Source organism: Callithrix jacchus, chromosome 12 (genome assembly GCF_049354715.1).
Source record: "Callithrix jacchus isolate 240 chromosome 12, calJac240_pri, whole genome shotgun sequence".
Classification (NCBI taxonomy): Eukaryota; Metazoa; Chordata; class Mammalia; order Primates; family Cebidae; genus Callithrix; species Callithrix jacchus.
The window spans coordinates 95,083,815-95,106,030 of record NC_133513.1 but is presented as its reverse complement, the minus strand read 5'-3'; the positions used below and the strand labels follow the sequence as shown (position 1 = coordinate 95,106,030).

The 22,216-nt window shown below is 49.9% G+C and overlaps 1 protein-coding gene and 2 long non-coding RNA genes across 17 annotated transcripts; 2 read left to right on the top strand and 1 right to left on the bottom strand.

The window, feature by feature from the left end:
* Positions 1-319: 319 nt before the first annotated feature.
* LOC118146377 (uncharacterized) lies at positions 320-12,471 on the top strand. Its single transcript, XR_004732138.3, has 4 exons — positions 320-521; positions 2,664-2,701; positions 11,424-11,636; positions 12,337-12,471. It is a non-coding gene; the product is annotated as an uncharacterized LOC118146377 (long non-coding RNA).
* On the bottom strand, positions 2,287-19,106 carry PPRC1 (PPARG related coactivator 1). Of its 15 annotated transcripts, none has more exons than XM_035268878.3 (14): positions 18,925-19,106; positions 13,072-13,260; positions 12,343-12,489; positions 12,128-12,229; positions 9,122-12,011; positions 8,629-8,682; positions 7,710-7,767; positions 6,927-6,997; positions 4,913-5,639; positions 3,767-3,916; positions 3,592-3,658; positions 3,349-3,470; positions 2,971-3,122; positions 2,287-2,693 (listed from the first exon to the last, which is right to left on the bottom strand). In XM_035268878.3, the coding sequence occupies exons 1-14, from the start codon at positions 19,075-19,077 to the stop codon at positions 2,590-2,592; spliced, it is 4,986 nt and encodes a 1,661-aa protein (XP_035124769.3). In that variant the 5' UTR covers positions 19,078-19,106; the 3' UTR covers positions 2,287-2,589. The 15 variants fall into 15 exon arrangements, with proteins under 15 accessions (XP_035124769.3, XP_035124770.3, XP_035124775.3 ...); XM_035268879.3 differs by having other exon boundaries at positions 6,927-6,994; XM_035268884.3 differs by having other exon boundaries at positions 12,343-12,388.
* LOC144578739 (uncharacterized) lies at positions 18,695-21,341 on the top strand. The gene is made up of 2 exons (XR_013525098.1): positions 18,695-19,306; positions 20,534-21,341. It is a non-coding gene; the product is annotated as an uncharacterized LOC144578739 (long non-coding RNA).
* Positions 21,342-22,216: the final 875 nt, after the last annotated feature.

The window sequence follows — 22,216 nt, the reverse complement described above, 5'->3', positions numbered from 1 at the left end:
GCCGCGCGGTCGCATAGCGGAAAGGGTGGGGCTCCACAGGGCAGTCCCACCTCCGCTTCAGAGGTAGGGTAGACGGGAAATCTAAAAGCTCTTTCCGGTCCCACGCGTATCGCCATCTTGGTCAAGGGCGGAGCCCACCAGCCGCCGGTTTGTAGAGGCGGGGCTCTGACGTCAGAGGTCACGCCCTCGGCGTGGCGGGAAAACTTGGGACTTCCCGCGCTGTCTTTCTGGGGGAGGTACCTTTTCTCAGAGCAGCGGTTTCCCGCGCCCCTGCCAGGATTCGGATTCCAGAGTAATGAGTGGACAAGCGGGCTCTAACAGTCCTTACCCTCTCCAGACTTGGTCACAAGATCTCCCAACCGCCCCAACTGGCGCATTAGCGCTGCCGATGGATTCTCGCCCTTCATCTTCACTGCCTCCAACACTCAGGGAGGCCCTTTCCTCTCTGATACCATCCCAGCCTCCAGACTCGTCTCTACGCAGAAGAGCATCCTTCAAGTTATCCGTCGTGGGGGTGGAAGGTACTGATTTCCCAAGCCGCCCCTCCCACTCCCTTTATATTCCGCCTGTCAGCTCCACGAAGGGGAAAGATGTCATACACCAAACCTGAATCACACACCTCTTCAAGCTGAAGAGACTTGAAAATAACCCTTCTTCCTCCGATATCAGAGTTCAAACTCTCCCTTTGTCATGAGTAACTCCAATATCAGTGCTCAGACCTACCAAGTGAATTCCAAGTTCTGCAATACTTCAGATCATATTAGCAGTTAGCAATCCTTTCAATCCTACCCACTACCCCTTGGCTACCTCCCACTAATGCAGTTCAGGAAGGATAAGGATCCACTTCCTCATGGAACACTCCCCTCTCCTATATAAAACTGGCCAGGCACAGTGGTTCACACGTTATTCCAACACTTTGGAAGGCCGAGGTGGGAGAATCCCTTAAGCCTAGGAGTTAGAGGCCAGCGTGGACAACGTAGTTAAGACACACACACACACACACACACACACCACCCTGTATCTCTACAAAAAAATTTTAAATTAGCCAGGTGTAGTGGCATGCACCTGTGGTCTCAGCAAGTTGGAAGGCTGGGGCAGGAGCATCTACTGAACCAGGGAGATGGAAGCTGCAATGAGTTATGATCCTGCCACTGCAATCCAGCCGGGACCGCAGAGTGAGATACTCTCAAAAATCAAAACGCTGGGCACAGTGGTTCACACCTGTAATCTCAGCACTTCGGGAGGCCAAGGTGGGTGGATCAACTATGGTCATGAGTTTGAGTACAGTCCTGGCCAAGAGTGAAACCTTGCACCTACTAAAAATACAAAAAAAAATTAGCCAGGTATGGTGGCAGGTGCCTGTAATCCCAGCTACTTGGGAAGCTGAGGCAGGAGAATTGCTTGAACCCAGAAGGCAGAGACTGCAGTGAGCCGATACACCACTGCACTCCAGCCTAGGAGACAGAACAAGACTCCATCTCAACAACAAAAATCCAAAAAGCAAACTCCACAATTCCCTTTTTCATGCTTCCGGTTCTACGCATATGCATGCATTATTTAAAACATTTGTTTTTGTTTTGAGATGAGAGTTTCGCTCCTATTACCCAGGCTGGAGTGCCATGGCACGATCTCGGCTCACCGCAACCTCCGCCTCCTGGGTTCAGGCAATTCTCCTGCCTCAGCCTCCTGAGTCCTGGTACTACAGGCACACACCACCATGCCCAGCTAATTTTTTGTATTTTTAGTAGAGACGGGGTTTCACCTTGTTGACCAGGATGGTCTCAATCTCTTGATCTCGTGATCCACCTGCCTCGGCCTCCCAAAGTGCTGGGATTATAGGCGTAAGCCACCACGCCCAGCCTATTTAAAACATTTGAGCAGCTACTGTGCCATGCAGTGTGCTCAAGCTATTAGAAAATGATGAATGTAACTGACATGATTAATGTACACACCAGTCCCAATTTAGAAAACCTTTCTTTGGAACAAGTGTGAGTTTCTCTAGGTCCTTGTTATGAAAATCCCTTCCTGGACCAGTATCATCATCCCATTGTCAGAATCTACATTCTAGAAAGATCTCTAGATGATTCAAATTCCCTTTAAAGTTTGAGAAGCATTGTCCTAGATGACTCATTTTAGACAATACATCAGAAGAACCAAGTTTCAAATCCAGTGGGATTTTTGCACCTAACCAGAGAGTCATGTCCCTGGACCATGTTCAGATAGGAAAAGTGAATATATTTCGCATTAGCACCATACCATATAAAGAAGCACAACAGCAGGTGGGAGTTTTCTCTAGTTGATGTTTATTAGTCTGCATAGTGGCAAGTTCCAAACACTTGGGAACCCCTCAACCCCCACCTATCTTACATAGGAATCCAAGTTAACTTGTTTCAATACCTGTTTATAAAAAACAAATACCCCTTTTAAAAAATCTGATTTAACACATTTTTTATTTCACTTTTTTCCATTTCTTTATAAAACAGTCATCTCACTAGCAGCTCTCTCCCCTAGAGTAGGGGAATGGGGTAGTGGAGGTTGGGCACCTCCAGAGGGAAAAAAAGGGTAAGGGTAGCGGGGGAGGGCCCAAGGTTACCTCCGGAGGTTCTTCTGGGCCTGTTTCAACAATGTGTCAAAGTCAAGAGAATCAAATTTGCTCTTTACAGGTGCAGGGTCAAAGTCTTCCCGGTTGGAGTCTATAAAGGTAAAGACAAACTTCAAGGTCTCTGACCATATTTCCTAACCACAGGGTCCACAAATGGCTACCTCCCATCCCAATAATGGATGGAGTGAAAAATTGCTCTGATTTTAAGTCAAAGAGATAGGAGAGTCCCCATTTCTCCTCTCATCCTACCCCTTGGGTTCTTCATATGTCAAACTAAGTCAGTCTGCCTAGCCCAACTCACAAAGGGTTAGGAAACCTTCTGGGGAGGGGATGAAGTATTCCAAAGCTTAGGCCCTCCCTCCACTCACCAAGATCAGAATAGCTCCTCTTGCAGAACTGCCTTCGGCCCCCAAAGCAGAGATCAAAGGGCTGCTCATCTGCCTGCCGCAGCTTGTGGCCACTCTCGATGGCTGCAAATGCCTCCTCAGCATAGCGGTAAGTGACGAAGCCATAGTTGTCCCTGGTAGGAGGGTGAGGCAGGGGCTGGACTGGCTATATGGATCCATGGCATGGAGGAGACACAGCACCCCAGGGGTCCAGGGGTGGTTCTTCTCATTCCCAGTGGCCAACCCTCTGAAGAAATGAAGGTGCCCCATATTGCTCAGCACAGAACAAGGAGGCAAGACAAAGAAACATCAAGGTAGATGAATGGGATAGAATATCCTGACCTTGGGGCCCAAGCTTACCCTTGGACACGGAAGTGGATGGTGCATTCCTCAATCTCTCCAAAAACGGAGAACCTCTGTTTTAGCTCTGATCGAGTCATGCGACCAGGTATCTTTCCAATGAAGACCACCCTTCTTTCTTCCTAAGTTTGGAAATGAAAAAAATCAACACACCATGAGCCAGGGCTACAGCTGCAGGCAGCTATCTGAGCTCAAGGCTCAGGGGGTAAGCCCCCTCCTCCCATGACCTGTTCCTCTACTCACTATTGCACGCTCCTTTTGCAGCACTCTTTGCCTTTGGTAATGGTCATGTGAACGATAAGAGCTGTACCTGACAAGAGAAGGTGTCGTCAGCCCCCTAAACACAAGACAATTCAAGACTCAGAACTCTTAGGCACCTGCATCCCAGGTGCACAGCGCTCCCTGAACACATGCTCACCGCCGCCTCCTGTCACTTCTCCGGCGGGGGGATGGAGAGCGTGAGCGGCTTCGGGAACTGGATGATGAGGATGAGGAAGACGAAGAGGAAGATGATGACGAAGAAGAGGAAGAGCATCTTCGAGAACGTCCAGAGGAACTACAGCTGGACCTGAAGGATGAGAGGGCATGCAGGAATGCTGGGAGTGGTTCAGGTATACTCTGTTTATCTCGCCCAGGCCCTAGTCCTGCCTTTCTGTTAGGAAGTTCAGGACCAAAGACAGAGCAGAGTAGAAGAGGTCTAGAAGAAGTTTTCCTTCACAGATGGAACAAACTGAGGCCCTTCATGGAACTTGAGATGTACCTGGAATGTTGTGTTTTGGAAGAGATATTTATTTTTAATTGTACAATTAAAAGCTGAGAAATACTTAATAAATCAGAAAGAAGAAGAATAAATGGAGACTCAGGGAGATAAAGGGCTGGGCTCTAGGTCTCACAGCCAGCTCTCTGTAGTGCTGGGGCCAAGTCTGGGTCTTTGGGTTACTACTGCTCCCCTACCACATCTCATAGGAATACCATGACCATGGCAAAGAGGGAGTGCTAACTGCTGGACTTGCAGTAAAGGCCATTTCTGAAGATACGTATCTTCTCCAAAACCCAAGAATTCTTCATTAAGTGTGGAAACTTCGGACTGTTACTGAGAAAAAAAAAAGATACTGCCAGGAAATACATGAGGCTATAGTGACACCCAAAGGAATTGCCCAGACACCTTCCTCAGCAGATGATTAAGGGAAAAACCGTTTTCTATTACTAAGTAACCCACTGTCTCACATAGCACCCAGAATACCAAAAATGAGGGCTGATACAGTTGAGAAAAAAATCAGCATGGTCAAAATCAAACCCTAAAAGTCTTCCCAAGGCAGGTCTCAAGGAAGCAGGAGACCTCACTGACACCCCCAAACTACAACGGGGGACAAAAGCAATCGTCTCACAGCTTGTCTCCTTCAACAATTCAGGAAAAGGGAAAACACAAAAGCCAAAGACAGAAATAGAAGACTTGGTGCCTGAAAGTACCAAAGTCCATGTGTAAAAGCTTTCAAAGTAAACCACAGAGGGAAGTACATGAGCTTCCTAAGTGGAGAGGACCTACACGACCATCAAAGCTCACCTTCGCCACCTCTTGTGTGGGGGGGAGAGGGACCTGGACCGAGATCGGGATGAGGAAGACGACGATGAGGATGAGGAGGAAGATGCTTCGCTGGTCCGGTTGGACCCAGAGCTGACAGAACGGTTGTTGCGGCCTCGGCGGCCCTGCCAGCCCCGGCTTGAGGGGCTGACTGACCTGCAGGCTTTTCGGTAACAGCGCATTGACCGCTGCTTGGCTGAGGTGGGCTCAAGGGGAGTCCTAGTGTTCAGGTCATTCCGGCAGGGTGAAGCCTCAGGGGATAGCAAGCTGGATGGGGCAAGGCAGGGTGCTGAGGGATCTGCCTGCTCATTGCTAGTCCTGTGATCAAGTGGCTCCCGGGAGGCAGCTATGCATGGGGGCGGAAGGGCAGCTGGGCCCAAGGACAAGACAGGTTTGATGGTGATGTCCTGATGGCGCTTGACATTCCATCGGGAGCCCACCTCTGGAATGACTAGGGCAGGCATCTTTTTGGGGGGAGTCCTGCTCCGGACACAATAGTCATGGTCCCCAGAGCCCACATGGACTCGACTAGGGCCATGGACCCCTTCTTGGAGGCGAACTGCAGCTGGATGTTTGGCCTCCGTAACTCCTTCAGGCTTCAGGGTTCCCTCCTGGGCGGTGGACTTAGGAGATTTGGCTTTGGCCAGCAGTGAGACAGCAGCCAGGGGCTTCCATAACTGGTGGGGAGGGGTAGCTGGAGGGGTGAGCCCTGTGGTGAGGAGGGAGGATGGAGATAGCAGGATGAGATCCGATTCTACTCTTCCAAACACTGTGTATATAGCCTCCAGAGACCCCCACCTCATCTCACAAAGTACACCAAGCAAGGTAGGCCGCCCAACTTCTCCCACTGCTTCAACTGCTTCTTCCCCATGTTCCCCAACTTGGGGACCAGCAAGAGAAATTCAGCCAGCTATGGTCTTCCTGGACCCCTCATCCTCTCACTACCCAAACCTAAATGGCAACCAGGTCCTAGAGTCTAGCTCTCTTTTCTCAGATCTGCCCCCTCCACCAAGCACTGCCTGACTTCTAGGCTACATCTTGCTTGGACTCATGCACTCATCTTCTGATGGTCTCCCCACTTCCAGCTTCATAGTCATCCACCCATCTTCTACATTTCTGCTAGCTGGAGCACCCCAAAAACCAATCTGTTAAAGTTTCTTCAATTTACAGGATAAAGTCCAAAGAGCTTAATATGGCATTCAAGGTTTCTATAATCTGACCTATTTACCACTCAGATTTTCTCTCTTGCTTTACCTCTGCCCACCGCCCTGATCAACCACTACAGTCCAGCCAAACCAAGCCACTCACAATACCCCAAAACATACCCGGCTGATTTTGTTTCTTCAATTCAAGCTGCTCCGTCTTCCTAGAATATGCCCTGTCCCCTAAATCTACCACCTGATTGATAGATTTTCTCAAGCCTCACCTTAGGGGATTAGCTTCTATATAACCCTTCCCTGATTGTCCGTCTTCACATCTCACTGTTATCCATAGGATTTTTTTTTTTTTTTTTTTTTTTGAGATGGAGTCTTGCTCTGTCACCCAGGCTGGAGTGCAGTGGCACAATCTTGGCTCACTGCAACCTAAACATCCCAGATATAAGCAATTCTCCTGTCTCAGCTTCCTGAGTAGCTGAGATTACAGGCGGGTACCACCATGCCCAGCTGATTTTTGTATTTTTTAGTACAGAAAGTGTTTCACTATGTTGGCCAGGCTGGTCTCAAACTCTTGACCTCAAGTGATCTGCCTGCCTCAGCCTCCCAAAGTGCTGGGACTACAGGTGTGAGCCACCACGCCCAGCCCATAGGCTATAACATAGCACCTGATACTCAACATGCTCATTTGTTTACACATCTGCCCCCTAGACTGTGAGTACCTCAAGGCTGGAAATCAGATCTCTATATCCTCAATGCCTACACACAATTGATTTGGAGTAGGTTCAGCAAATGTTGCTGCATAAACTAACCACAGGCAGAATTCCCCACCCTGAACCCACCTGCCACGTTGGCCAGTTCTGGGGCTTGTAACCGGTCTAGGGGCCTCTTCTCCTGGGGAATGTCAACGCTGCTGGCAGGGGGGAAAAGGGAAAGCCTGATTCATTGCCTCCTCTGTATCTTGTACATATGCCTTTCTCACAAAGCAATGGGAGGGGTGGGTGCAGAGAAGAATGGGATGCACAAACTGCCCCCATCATCTTCTTCCTGCACAAAAGGGGCTTACTGACTGAACTAAAAAGTAGGTCTCAACTCAGCCCTGCCCAATTCCAAGAGGCAGGCCGGCCATGACCTTGAATACCCCCCACCTCCTTCAAATCAGGAACCTCACCTGCCCAGCTCAAACCAACCTGAAATCAATGTGGAAGGGAACATGCTTGGCAGAACAAGATGGAGAACCATGAACATGAAAAATGAGTCCTAGTCTTTAACATCTTCCTCCACTTTAAGTTACACCATTACCAGCACTAAGCAAACTTAAAGTGTATTAAATGAAGGAAAGAGATCCCCAAAGGCATGACTTGCCAGGAGATAAAAGGACCTCCAGGACATTTGGAACCCCTGACTAGAATCAGCTGGAGGGCAGTGCACATGCCCCCTCCTCACCTTACCACCCAAGACACTGCCCAGCAGCAATGGGCAGAGTAAGGGGTGAGGAAACAGGGAAAGACTCTAGAGCTGACTACAGCACCCCTGCAACAGAGGCATCCAGTTGACGGTCCTGGAGTGTCAGCCGGCTGCTGACCAACAGCTGTAGGGTAACTCGCTCATGTCTCCATACTTACCCTGAGTTTCCTACAGCCAAGCTGTCAGCAGAAGCCGGGGGAGGACACTCCTTTTTGGCTGCAAAGAAACCATACCAGTTAAAAGCCCAACCAGATGTTCTAGACTGAGGTGGCACAGAAGGGCTTACTTTGAGACCCAAAGGAGGAAAATCCACTTTGCCCACATATTCTCTGTTGGGAATCTCCCCAGAGAGATCAAGTCTCCTCCAGTGGGTGCCCAAGTACTATTTTTAATCTTCTCTTTTCTGCTCAGAAACACCCACATTCCTCCACTGAATCTGAGATAAAGTCCAAATGTATAAGCCTAGTGTTCAAGGTGATCTATGATCTGCCTAACTAGCTTCCTAGCCTCACAGCCTACTCATTCTACAAATCACATTTTCTGTTTTGCCTTGTACTATAGATATCTGTTACCAACTCAGGAGTCATTTCTGTAGATTATTCTCCCCATTTAGACCATAAGCTCCTTGAGGATACAGCGTCCTCCATAGCCCCTACATCCATGCCTTATACTGAGAAAGCCAAAGACTGGATCTCTATTCGTTGCCTTCCAAACGCACCATATGCCATTCTTCCTATATCTGCCCTCTGCCTTTTGTTGCCACACATATTCTATGAATTCCTACCTGTCTTTCAATGCACAGCCTAAAAGCTACTTCCCTCTAGAAAAATGTCCCTAAGCAACCCCACCCTGCTTGGATTCCCAGTCTACTCTTGTAATACCTTCTTGCTTTATCACTGCTGTCCCTGGCTTGGATTGCCATCACAGGTCAATCTTGTCTCCCTCTTCCAATTAGGGGACTGTTCTAGTGGCTAAGGCTATCCCCCCTCACCCTAGCTGAAGCAACTATAGGACTAGGCCCAAAAGAAGTATCAACAACAAAAAAAAGTTGGAGCGAAACTACCCATGTTCCCTCACCTTCTGATTTCTCAAACTGCTCCAGCAGACTGGATAGGTCCGATGCCTCAATTCCTGTGGAGGCACACAATACAGGATTGAAAGGGAACTCCTATCAACTAAGTACACAGGTCCCAGGAAGTCCCCAAATCACCTCACTTCTCCCTTTCCACTCCCCCTGCCCTCTGTACTAAGTGAACCAGAGTAGCTGCACAAAGTATCAAGGATTCAAACCAACCCAGAACTCCGCCTCTGAAGAACCCTCCACAACCAGGCACAGTGGCACACAGCTGTGCCTATAAATCCCAGCTACTTGGAAGGCTGAGGTGGGAGGACCACTTGAGCCCAGGAGTTCAATTCCAGCCTGGGTAACACAGTAAGACCCCAAAACAAAAACTAACTCCTCCAAAAAACTCCAACAAAGTCCAGTCTCATCAGGGTGGCTTATCCTATTCCACAGATAAGACTCCCCAGCCAACTGGGGGATTATGTGGGGGAACTGTGGGGCACTCACCAATCTCACTGATGAAAGCCTGTACCACATCTTCAGAACCCTGACTACGAGAGGTAGGCAGGAAGGACAGCTTCCTTAGACGGGCTGGGTGGACAGCAGGCAACTTGGGGACAGTGCTCTGCCTTGGTATGGGAACAGCCTTGGTAGCAGGCAAAGGGGGCTTCTCCCTGGGCCTGGTCTCCTGGGTCTCAGGCTTTAGCCTCTCTGATGCAGGCTCCTCAACAGTCACACCTTCAGCAGACACACATAGTGGAGCCTTCATCTGGGGGCTTTGCACCAGGGCAGACACCTTGTGTTTCAGATTGGGAGATGCAGGCACTGGCTTGACCTCCACCTTGGTAGGCTCTATCTGTGGAGCTCCACGCTCAGGTGGCCCAAGACTGAGGGAAGGAGCCATCGACACGGGAAGTACATTTTCAGGAGGACCAGGGGGAGTGCCCCTGGATGTCATCTTAGGTTGGGGAACAGCTCTTCCAACAGAGGCTGGAGGCAAAGGAGGTGGGGGAATAGCAGACCAGAATGGAGCATGTTGAGGCCCTGGGCCCCATCCCAAGGGCCCATAGGTACAGGTGGAACTATAAGGTGAGACTGGGGCAGGAGGGGGTGCCCAAGGCACATTGCAAGTGGAAGGTACAGCATAGGCGCCAGGAGTACCAGACACTAGGGGCACTGTTGGTGGGGGGGGCAGGCAAGGATAGCCAGAAGGGGACACAGGAGGATAACAAGGCCAGGGTGGGACAGGGGCATAGTGAGTAAACGAATCAGGTAGCACTGGCCCCATAGACACTGGAAGACTAGGAGGCTGCAAGGGACGGGGGGGCAGACTGGGGGGCATGCCTAGCCCACCTGCAGGGAAAGGCAGAGCAGCAGGCACTGCAGGAGGCATGGGCACAACAGGGGACAAAGACTGCACAGGAGGCGAAGGTCTCGCCAACAGTGGCATCTCCTGGGATGGCACCTGCTCAGTGGGAGCTGAGGCCACAGGTTTGCTTACAGGTGGCTCAGGACTAGGAGAAGCAGGGCTGGGACCTACAGGTACAAGACAAGCCTCAGGGGGCACTTCAGGGCTTCTCTGCAGAGCTGTCTTCTTGGCTGGGGCTGGCGGGATGACAAGACAAGGGATGTCTGCCAGCCCTGTGGGAGTCTCTGGAAGACTAGGCCACTTCCCAGTTGGGGGCTGGGGACTTCTCTCTTCCGTTTCTGCTTGGCGTTGCTGCCTTCGTCGCCGGTATTCAGATAAGCTAAGAGGCCGAGGTCTGGCTTCATGGGTTGTAGCACTGGTACCACTTCCAATTTTCAGAGAATCCCCAACCTCTTTGACTTCAGGGATGATGGTCTTTGGTGGGTCCAAGGACTCTGACTCCAGAAGGAGCTGGGGGGCTGAAGGCCCCAGGGCTGATGACACTGCACCACGTCTGGGATCAGTTGGTCTGGACCTAACTAGTACTGGGTCAACTGGAGTCAGGTCATTAGGGGCAGGGTCAACTGGTGCTGGGTCAGATGGGACAGAATCAACTGGTGACAAGTTATCTGTGATGGGAACCACTTCAGGGTCAACTGCTGCTGAGTCGGCCACACCTGGGTTCATCAGCACTGGCTCAGCCGGGAGAGGCTCAACCAGTTCTGAGCTGGTTAAAGCAAGGTCACCCAACCCAGGGTCAACAGGCACAGGGCCAGACAGAACATGGCCAGCTGCAGTGGGACCAGCTTCAACAGAGTCAACTGGCATAGGGCTGGCTTGGGCAGAGTCAACCAATGAGAGATGGGTTGGTACAAGGTTGGCTTGGATAGTGTCAGCCAGCTTGGGATAGAGGTCTAGAGGACCTTCTTTAGCAGGGCTACATTGTCCAGCACTGCTCTCCAAGTTCTCAGGGCTAGGATTCTCTAAGGCAGCTGCCCAGGCCCGAGCCCAAGCCCAGGGCTTCCCCTTACCCTGGAGAGGCCCAGACTCTCTTTGAAGTTCCTCCTGAGGCTGTTTCTGCAAGTTGTCTGCCTGAGAGGTCACTTCCGTACCTACAGTAGACTGCCCTCGAGAAGATGACCTCAGCCTCCTGGCATAGCCTTCCACATAGGCTGCTGGCTGCTCCTTGCTCTTCTTCTTCCTGCCCTTTCGAGCTCTCCGGGAACCTGGTGCAGCATTGGCAGGTGGGTTCTGAGGCTTCTTGGGCACTACTGGCTCCACGACCTCCCTGGGCTTCAATAAGCAGGCTGAGTCCAGTTTCTTCTCTGAGTTCAAAGACAACCCCTCTTTCTCAGAGCAGAGGGCTACACTGGGAACAGCAGCGTCTGTCTCTGACTCCAGTGTAGGCATGAGCAGCTGCAAGGCAGAACTAGTCTCTAACGAGTCATCCAGGAGCACAGGCTGGGGTCCAAGAGGCACCTGTCGCACCACAACTGGGATCTCCAGATCGTCACCAGCTGTGGCTGCCTGCCCCACAATCTCCAGCACCACACAGCCCTCAGGCAGTGTCAAATCATCTGGTTGCTCCTGAAGCTCATCCTGAAGTGATGCCAGGTGGGTGAGGTTGGGCAGGCAGTATGGGTGCATGGCCCGCACCAGCTCACTCAGGGAGGAGATGCTCTCATCACCAGCTGCAGGCACTGCCATCTCTGCTGCTGTTGCTTTATCCTCCTCCTCAGGGCAGGCCAAATGCATGGGGAAGTCTGGGATACTGCTCACACAGTTGTCAAGCTCCCCAGCAAGAATCTGGCCACTGAAGCCGGCCACCTCTTCCTCTTCTTCTCCATCACTGCGCTGCTGGGGAGGTGGCGATTGACCCCAGCGTGGTCTTGATCTTGGGGGTCTCCAGCTAGGAAGCTTAGGAGAAGAGGTCTCTAAGAAAGAGGGTGGGGAGAAGTCCCAAGGAGGATCTGGAAGAGACATTTCAACCTGCAGAAGAGAAGAGAAGTCTCAGGAGGAGTTTCATCTGGGAAAGTATTTTCCAGACCTGTCCCTATACACTCCTCCCACCTGGGAGTTTCTGAGGCCCCCTAGGTCAGGCTTACCCCACTCCCTCTACTGCTGCCTGTGCTGGGCCCCAATGGGTCAACTGGGGTGAGGAGGTCACGTTCTGGGGGTGTCCGAGAGAGAGTAAGCAGCTTGTGCAGCTAAAAGGGAGAGAAAAACCTGATATAAGCCTCTGCTTCAGAGCTATATGAGTAGGTCCACAGGCATGGGTCTAAACTTTGTACCAATCCCCTTCCCCTGGTCCCAGACTCACAGAGGAGCCCTCCCGAGGTGACACAAGCAGCTCCGAGTCAGGAATGCTGTCAAATGGAGAAAGGTTCTCAGAATCTGCATTGTCCAAAATCTCCGTCAGAGCTGTGAGCAGCGACACTTCATTCTGGTCCTCCAGAGATAACCTGCTCTGCTCCAGAAAAACAACCAGAAGGTCCTACCAACATCCCTAATGACCTACTATGCCACTAAAAAGGACTGGATATCAAGAGAGTCAGTCTCCCAGGTTCAACTCAGCTAACAGGGGAGTGAGAGGGATCTGAATACCAGAAGACATGGATTCCAATCTCATTTACCATCCACCCAGCTCTCTGGTATCAACAGAGACCTGTCGAACTTGACTCAAACTTGGGTTTCACACTCCCCTACCCTCAAATAAGATGTGGGATCCTCAGCAGACAACCATTGGCTAGGCTAGAAATAGGCTCAAAACCAGAGATCAGAGCCTTCTGGGCATGTAGATCAGGGGCCCAGACAGTGGGAAAGTCCTTGGACTATAGTCCAAGTTATGCAAGGAATTCTTACATGGGACATAATCTGGCAGCCTGCAGCCTCATTCCCACTTACAGACAAAAAACACACTTTAAGGTTCAGGTTGGGCACCCAGGAAACAGCTAAGGTCCTAGGAGAGCAGAGCCATGCCAAGAATCTGAGCTAGAACCTCCCACATAAAGCTCCTACTTGAAGACTTCCAAGCCCAGCCCCAGCTCACCTCTCCAAGGCTCCCAAAATCCTCGATGAGGGAGATGAGGGAGGCATCCATATAGCTCTGCATGGTCCCCAGCAGTGTCTCATCCTGCAACATTAGCTCCTCCATTTCCAGATCCTTGTCCCTCAGCGATGGGCCCAGCCGAGAGAGACTGACAAAGCCAGAATCACCCCCCTCCTCATGCAGCAGCACCTGGAGCAGAAGAAAAGGTGAGAAGAGTATGAGCCCTCCGGCAGCAGTTGATTGACTTGCTCCATAAACCAGGTACCCTCCACTGCTGAGCCCAAACTCAGCAGCAGCCCCACCATCGCCAAACTTCTGGACTAGCATGGCAGAGAGAAGCACAACCTATGAGCAAAAGCCCCCACCAGGATGGCAGTTTTCAAGGACCTTCTGAGAAGAAAAGCGTTTGGGCTCCAACCAGAAACAGCTAGAGTCACAGGAGATTAAAACCCAGGAGTAGGCCAGGAGGAGTGGCTCACACCTGTAATCCCAGCACTTTGGGAGGCTGAGGTGGGCGGATTACCTGAAGTCAAGAGTTCAAGACCAGCCTGGCCAACATGATGAAACCCCGTCTCTATTAAAAATACAAAAATTAGCCAGATGTGATAACACCTATCTGTAATCCCAGCTACTCAGGAGGCTGAGGCAGGAGAATCATTTGAACCCAGGAGGTGGAGCCTGCAGCGAGCCGAGATCATACCACTGCACTCCAGCCTGAGCAAGACTCTCTTAAAAAAATAAAAATAGTAAAAACATCAAAATCAAGATTGTCCAGAATCATCTACTGGCAGCAGTCAAGGTGACAGTCTGAGGGGCACACCAAAGGAAAAGAGGTCAGCAAGGAGACAGTTCAACTGCAACAACCTCACCTACCTCAAATCCTATTTAGGTCTCTGCTCTCTGCTTAGTGCAAATCCTACGTTCTTCAGGAAGACACCCCAGGCTTCCCCAGCCCACGATGATCTCTCCTCACAACTCTAAAATCATAGATTTTTCTACAGCATTAATTTTTCTAGCAATCACATCCCACCCCCCTACCCCCAGCCCCCAATGCTCCTTGCACCTTGCTTATTATTTTTTGAGACAGAGACCAGAGTGCAGAGGCGTGATCTTGGCTCACTGCAGCCCCTGCCTCCCCGGTCCAAGAGATTCTCCTGCCTCAGCCTCCCAAGTAACTGGGATTACAGGTGCCCGCCACCATACCCAGCTAATGTTTTTTATTTTTATTAGAGATGGGGGTTTCACTATGTTGGCCAAATTTGTCTCAGACTCCTGACCTCATGTTACCCACCTACCTTGACCTCCCAAAGTACTGGAAATACAGGTGTGAGCCACTGCACCCAGCCTGTTTGCATCTCTTATAATACTATAGTCCAAGTTTATATGGGGCAAATAATCCTTTGTATTCTATTAGCTTATATTTTTCTTGGTCCTTATGAGGGTTTAAACATGTTTATACTTCTCAGTTACCAATGTCACCCAGAACATTGTCTTATACACAGGTGATATTCATGCTCACTTACATACTTTTTTTTTTTTTTTTTTTTTTTTTTTTTTTTTTTTTTTAGACAGAATCTTGCTCTATCCCCCAGACTGGAATGCAGTGGCGCAATCTTGGCTCACTAGAAGCTCTGCCTCCCAGGTTCAAGCAATTCTCATGCCTCAGCCTCCCAAGTAGCTGGGACTACAGGCGTCCACCACCACACTGGGCTAATATTTGTATTTTTAGTAGAGATGGGGTTTTGCCATGTTGGCCAGGCTGGTCTTGAAATCCTGACCTCACGTAATCCACCTGCCTCAGCCTCCCAAAGTGCTAGGATTACAGGTGTGAGCCACCACACCTGGCTTTTTTTTTCCTCCTGAGATGGAGTCTCCCTCTGTCACCCAAGCTGGATTGCAGTGGCCCTATCTCGGCTCATTGCAGTCTCTGTCTCCTGGGTTCCAGAGATTCTCCTGCCTCAGCCTCAGAGTAGCTGGGATTATAGGCACCCACCACCATGCCTGGCTAATTTTTGTATTTTTAGTAAAGACAGTGTTTTACCATATTTGCCAGGCTGGTCTCAAACTCCTAACCTCAAGTGATCCACCTGTCTCGGCCTCCCAAAGTGCTGGGGTTACAGGCATGAGCCACCACACCCAGCTGAGATTTTATTTTGAAGGACAATGAGACACTCAACCTCTCAATGGTAATTCCAAGGGAAGGGCCTCTTCTCCACTCCTACCAAGTGAGAGGAAATGAAGAGAAAGCTTGATTCCATAGATGGAAGGGTCCCTCCCCACACTCCTATAAGAGCTAGCAGCATTTATGGCCTCTTCTGTCAGGCATCAAGCAGCCCGCCCAGACCAGTCAAGAGTGTGGGTGTGGGCGTGGGCAGGACCAGAAGGTACTAAAATGGTACTGGTAAGGCCAGAGCCACGGGGATCTCTGAGACAGCAGTACCCCTTTATCCTCAAGGGATATGTTCCAAGACCCCCCCAGTAGATGCCTGAAACCACAAATACTACCAATACACTGGTATGTATTGCTATATACAATACATACCCACAATGAAGTTTAACTTATAACTTAGGCACAATTAAGAAATTAACAGTAATAGACCAATTAATATACTGTAATAAAAGCTATACAAATGTGATCTCTCTCTGACTCTCAAAATATCTCACTGTACGGTAGTCATGTATTTTTAGACCCCTGTTGATGGCAGGTAACAAAAACTGTGAATAAGGGGAAACTATCGCATAGGAAACATGAAGTAAAAAGGCCTGAGAACAGGATCACATACAGACGAGCCAGAACTTCCCTTTCCCCTTCTGCAACAATGGGAAATTCTGCACCGCTTCCAAAAGAAAAAAGCAACAAGTGTTTCCCCCACCCCACCACAATCCTGCCAACATATACCCTTCTAACAGGGCTGAGTACCAATGCCCAGGAAAAGGAAAGGTTGGTTAAGGACAGGTTAAGAGGCCAGGCCCAGAGAATAAGCGCAAGGTGGTAGGTTTTAGGCACTAACTCCTCCCAGGGCTTCACAATCCTATAATTACAAACCAGCAGCTGAATAGCACCTGGCTCAGCAAACACTCCAGGGTGAGCAAAGAGGCTGCAACTCCACTTGCCCTGCCACCTACCTACCAGAGCCCCAGCGACTAGGCTGGAATCTCAAGACAATCTGTGAACCATTTATCTCCACCTCCATCAGGTGTCCAGTCAGAGAGACACCTCCACACCTGACTTCACCCATCACTCAATTCCCAAATAGCACAGCTCCCGGAGTACCAAGATCATCCAAGTGCCAAGCACAGGCTGAAAGTGAGCCAGCCACCAACACCTCTAACTTCAACAACCTCCCAACTGGCTTTCCACCACCAAACCTTCTCCCTCCAGGGTTCAAAAACAGCCAGAAACTTTTAACATGCCTATCTAACAACTTCCTGAGACCCTCCCCAAATTCCTCCAATGGCACTGTACTGATGCTAGCATTAGGTTTAAACTCTTTAATAAAGCTTACAAAGGTTCTGGTCTTCCCCACCAGACTTCTGCTCCAGCATGATCTCTCCCACTACTCCGTAGTACAGGTCTCAATTTCTCCAGTAAGCCATATTCTCTTCCTCCTTGAGGCCTTCACTATTCCCTGATTAAAGGTTTTCCACAGTCTTAACATCTCAGCTTTAAATGTCCCTTTCCAGACTCCGCAAAGTAGATCACTACTGCCAATTACATGATCCCAAATATCCTGCACTTTTGTCTCATTCATCATTATTATTATCGGTCTATTCTGATTAAAACACAGATCCTGAGGGGTAAAGACTGTGTTTGTGTGGTTTACCAGTGTATTCCCTGTGCCTAAACATAATGGTATTTCAATAAATAACTGGTTGACTGACCAGCTCGCATATACCCATCTTTGGTTTTGGGGTGAAGGGAGTGACAATCTCTCCATGAGATCTTCTCCAATCCCAAATTACCACTTAACTCTTCTTATAGCTGGATCTTGGATCCTTCCTGCCTTCCCTGTGATACTTGGGAATTGAGTGATGGGTGAGGTCAGATGTGAGGGTGTGTCTCTGACTGGACACCTGATGGAGGTGGAGATAAATGGTTCATAGACAGGTGGGCATTGTCTTGAGATTCCAGCCTAGTCGCTGGGTAGGTAGGTAGCACCAGCCCTAAAGATGTGACCTCTGAGAAAGTATGGGAGAAGGGATCAAAGCTCCCAAATTCTTGCCCCAGAAACCATTCTCCCCTGGGCAAGGGCCTGGATTGGTCTGCAGGACCTGACACTACCAGGTAGCCTGCAGCCCAACTCCCAACTAGTAACACACAAAAAAAATGCTGTCAAGCACTCAGCTTAATTGTTTAAGAGAGATAACAGGCCGGGCCGGGTGTCTCAAGCCTGTAATCCCAGCATTTTGGGAGGCCGAGGCAGGTGGATCACGAGGTCAAGAGATCGAGACCATCCTGACCAACATGGTGAAACCCCGTCTGTACTAAAAATACAAAAATTAGCTGGGCATGGTGGCGTGCGTCTGTAGTCCCAGCTACTCAGGAGGCTGAGGCAGGAGAATTGCCTGAACCCAGGAGGCGGAGGTTGCGTGAGCCGAGATTGTGCCACTGCACTCCAGCCTGGCGCCTGGCGACAGAGTAAGACTCTGTCTCAAAGGAAAAAAAAAAAAGAGATAACAGTTCAAACTAATTCCTGCCCCCTTCCACCGTGGGTGTAAACTTTTAAGAAGCCCTCCACTTCTTAAAAGCAGTACAACACTTTTAGAAAGCCAAGAAATCCCCAGCAAAAAATCCAGAGAGCTTTAAATACGGACCACACCAGTTTCTGTGCTTCAGTTTACAGGGGCATGCCTTCCCAAAAGAGATGCTGCAGAAAAAAACGCGAGGAGAGGATTCCCTTTCCCTTTCTTAAGCTTGTCCCAGGTATATGTTGACACTCCCCATGTCCCTTGAATCACTAATAAGGCAGGACTGCAAGGAAACCAAACGCCAATGCCCATGACTCACAACCCACCCCAAGCCGGTCAGACAGAAGCGCCAAAAACTCACTCCTCCACATCCCTCCAGCCTCAGCCCTCTAACCCTCCCCATCACACTCCACCATCCGCAGGGAACAAACTCCCGGAACATCTGGAGAGTCCTTCACCATCCGCAGTGGAGAGATGCTGCGGACCTAAACAGTAGGGGAAAAAAACTCCAAGGCTCTGTACAAAGTTGACTCTAGCAGCACTTACCTTCCTTCCTAGCCCGGGCCAGCAGCCCCAGCAGGAGATGGCGGGACCGGCGGAGACACACCCAGTCCGCGTCAGGGAGGCTCCAAGGCCGATACTAGATGCCCGACAGCCGGGGACGGGAGCCACGTGGACGTTCCTTCCCCGCCCCCACGTGGACCCGCGGCCCGCGCCCCCCTCCACCAAGAGCCCGACCCACGTGGATGCCGGGGCCGCCTAGAGGGGGAGGGGAAGCAGACAAGTTCTCCCGGGAAAATTGCTCCCCCCACCCCACGTGGCTCCGAAAACGGAACTGCAGCGCCGAGCTCGGGAAGCCCCACGGGGCATCCTTACAGGGAGGTCTCAGCCTTCGACCCCAAGTCCGAACCCCTGACCCCCAACCGCGGGTCATGTTTCCGGCACCCGGCTCTGCACCTCCGGCGTCCCCCAGGAATGGCTGCAGGGACGCTGCCTTTGCCCGCCTAACCCCAGCAAACGGCCTAGGTCTACTCGGTCGGACTTGACTCCCACGGCCACCCGGCATTGACCCCCAGGCGCTTCCTCCCTTTCCTGTGGCGTCCACGTGTCACCGCCCGGCAAACCGTTTTGCTGCCAGCCGCGGGCCGCCAGCCAGCCTCTCACCTGCTCCCCGCCGCTCACAGCGCCCAAAGTTCCGTACGGTGCTTGGCTCCGACTCCCCCAACCGCTGCCGCGGGCTCCCCCGCCGGGGTCCGGGCCGGGGCCCCCACTCGGGGGCGGCGCGACTCCGTCTCTCCGTCCCCGGCGCGCCGCCATCTTGGCCCCTGAACACCCAGCGCTGCTCTGATCGCCGGCGCCGCCTCGCCCCGCCGATTGTGGGAAGGGAACTACAACTCCCAAATGACACTGCAAGACTACGAATCCCAGAGACTAGTGCGGCGAGACCCACTTCCACCATGAAAGAGGGTCCTGGCCTCACGCGAAGGTTCCTGGGAGTAGTAGTCGCTTTAAGCGAGGACCGTCTGGCAATAGCTCCATGCATCCTGTAGGGTTTAGTTTCGTGTTACACTGGGAGACCGATTTTGGGAGCGCTTAGCAGTAAGGGGGAAAGTTAACATTTGCGTATTTTATTTTCGTTAACTTGTCCAACTGTTGGAACATCCTCTTTGTCTGACGTTCTACCTGCTGTACGTTACTTTCACCCTAGTCCGAGTGGGTCCAAGTGGGCCTACGTTTTGAAACACCACCCCCTAGTGGGCATTTGCGCTCCAAGCACTAACCCTCACCTAATCCGGTACTGCGGCAGTACTGGCAAATTTAATCGGAAAAATACCGCATTCTCCGCTCTCTCTGCTGCTACTCAGAAACTTACGTTACCTTCTCTTGATCAAATTTGTTTCTTGCTGCTCCAGGTCTCCTTGCTGTTCCCCAAAGACAACAGGTGTTCTCCTGCCTTTGTATCGGCCTGGAATACCTGGCACCTCAAAACATTTCATGCCCTGTTTAATCTAGGAAAGACTTTAATTATCCTAGCCAAGAGGGACCCTGCTCTGTGTCTCTACAGTCCATCACCACTGTCTCTACTCTTCATTTATTTGCCACTTAAAAGCTACTTAATATTGGTTTTCTTTTTTTTTGAGACAGTCTCACTCTAGTCACTAGGCTAGAGTACAGTGGCGTGATCTCGGCTCACTGCAACCTCTGCCTCCCGGGTTCAAGCAATTCTCCTGCCTCAGCCTCCCAAGTAGCTGGGACTACAGGCGCTCACCACCATGCCTAGCTAATTTTTGTACTTTAGTAGAGACCGGGTTTCACCATGTGGGCCAGGATGGTATCGAACTCTTGACCTTGTGATCCACTCACTTCGGCCTCCCAAAGTGTTGGGATTACAGGCGTGAGCCACCGCGCCCAGCCGGTTTTCTATTTTTAAATAACTTTATTCCAAAAGCATACAAATTATTTTAAAATGTACAAAACTGTATAGAGTAAAAAATGTATTGGGCCTGCAAATTACAGTTGTACTGCCCAGATTTAACCCCCTTGTTACTTTTAGTGTGTATTCATTGATGCTTTTTTCTATGAATGGAAAAATATATAGGGGCACAAATGGGTCTTTTGTTCAATATGTGATCAATTTGTATATATAGTTTTACAATTTGCTTTTTTTAATGTAACAATATATTAATCCCTTCACTAGCTAAATATTTACTGAGCTTTTAGCACCAGTTCTACAGTATGAATGTATTATTATTTATACTTGTTTCTGGCCCAGGTTCCGTGGCTCACACATGTAGTCCCAGCACTTTGGGAGGTCAAGGTGGGAGCAATTGAACTCAAGAGTTTGAAACCAGCCTGGACAACATGGTGAAACCCTGTCTCTATCAAAAATACAAATATTAGCCAGATGTGGTGGCTCACATCTGTGGTCCCAGGATCGCTTGAACCCAGAAGATGGAAGTTGCAGTGAGCCAGGATCACACCACAGCACTTCAACCTGGGTGACAGAGTGAGACTCCATCTCAAAAATAAATAAATGACCTTTTCACAAGATGGCTCCGAAAGCAAAGAAGGAAGCTCTTGCCTCTCCGCCTCTCCTAAAGCCAAAGTGAAGGCTTTAAAGGCCAAGAAGGCAGTGTTGAAAGGTATCCACAGCCTCAAAAAAAAGATCTGCACATCACCCACCTTGGCAGCTCAAGACACTGCGACTCAGGATGCAGCCCTGTCCTCGGAAGACTGCCCCCAGGACAACAAGCTTAACCACTATGCCATCATCAAGTTTCCACTGAGTCGGCCATGAAGAAGATAGGAGACAACACACTTGTGTTCATTGTGGATAGTAAAGCAACCAACACCGTATCAAACAGGCTGTGAAGAAGCTCTATGACATTGATGTGGCCAAGGTCAACACAGTGATTCGGCCTGATGGAGAGAAGAAGGCATATATGTTCCACTGGCTCCTGATTACAATGCTCTGGATGTTGCCAACAAAATTGGGATCATCTAAACTGAGTCCAGCTAATCCTAAATATATGTATACCTTTTCACTATTAAATAAATAAATAAATAATATTGGCCAGGCACAGTGGCTCAGCCTGTATTCCCAGCAGTTTGGGAGGCCGAGGCGGCAGATGGCGGCAGATCACCTGAGGCTGGGAGTTTGAGACAAGCCTGACCAACATGGAGTAACCCCATCTCTACTAAAAATAGAAAATTAGCCAGGCATGGTGGCACATGCCTGTAATTTCAGCTACTTGGAAGGCTGAGGCAGAACAATCACTTGAACCCGGGAGGCAGAGGTTGCAGTGAGCCAACATTATGCCATTGCACTCCAGTCTGGGCCACAAGAACAAAACTCTGTCTCAAAAATAAATAAATAATCAGAACACACTAAAGAAAGATAAATAAATAAATAAATATTTAAGTTGTTTACAGTTTCTCACTATTACTTATTGTTATGATGTCATGTACATGTATCTTTGCACTTTCATGCAATCTTTCTAAGGAATAGTTTCCATGAAATTCAATTGCTGGGTTAAATAATACATATATTTGAAATACAGTCAAAAATTGGCCTTTGGAAATATTGCATCACTATACATCCCCACAAAAAGTTCATGAGAAGAGAGGACCTTTTCTGGACCATTTCTTAGATGTTGTTTCTTTTGTTGTTGTTGTTAGAGAGAAAACAGGGTTTTGCTCTGTCACCCAGGGCTTGAGTGTGGAGTGCAGTGAGCAAGAGTAACAGCAGTGGACCATAGTATAGCTCACTGTGATCTTCCAAGCTCAAAGGATCCTCCCACCTCAGCCTCCAGAGTAGATGGTACTACCAGTACATACCACCATGCCCAGCTAATTTTTTTGGAGGGCTGGAGGGTCTCACATATTGCACAGGCTGTTCTCTGATTCTTAGCCTCAGAAGATCCTCCTCCTTCAGCCTCCCAATGTATTGGGATTA

What these genes read in the sequence shown, in the direction of transcription:
- PPRC1 (XM_035268878.3), bottom strand. Translation starts at nt 19,077, where the DNA reads ATGGCGGCGCGCCGGGGACGGAGAGACGGAGTCGCGCCGCCCCCGAGT. An exon ending in CCACACAAGAGGTGGCGAAG is followed by an intron (nt 3,917 to 4,912) that starts GTGAGCTTTGAT and finishes CTCATCCTTCAG; the next exon opens with GTCCAGCTGTAGTTCCTCTG. An exon ending in AGAAGTGACAGGAGGCGGCG is followed by an intron (nt 3,659 to 3,766) that starts GTGAGCATGTGT and finishes TTCTCTTGTCAG; the next exon opens with GTACAGCTCTTATCGTTCAC.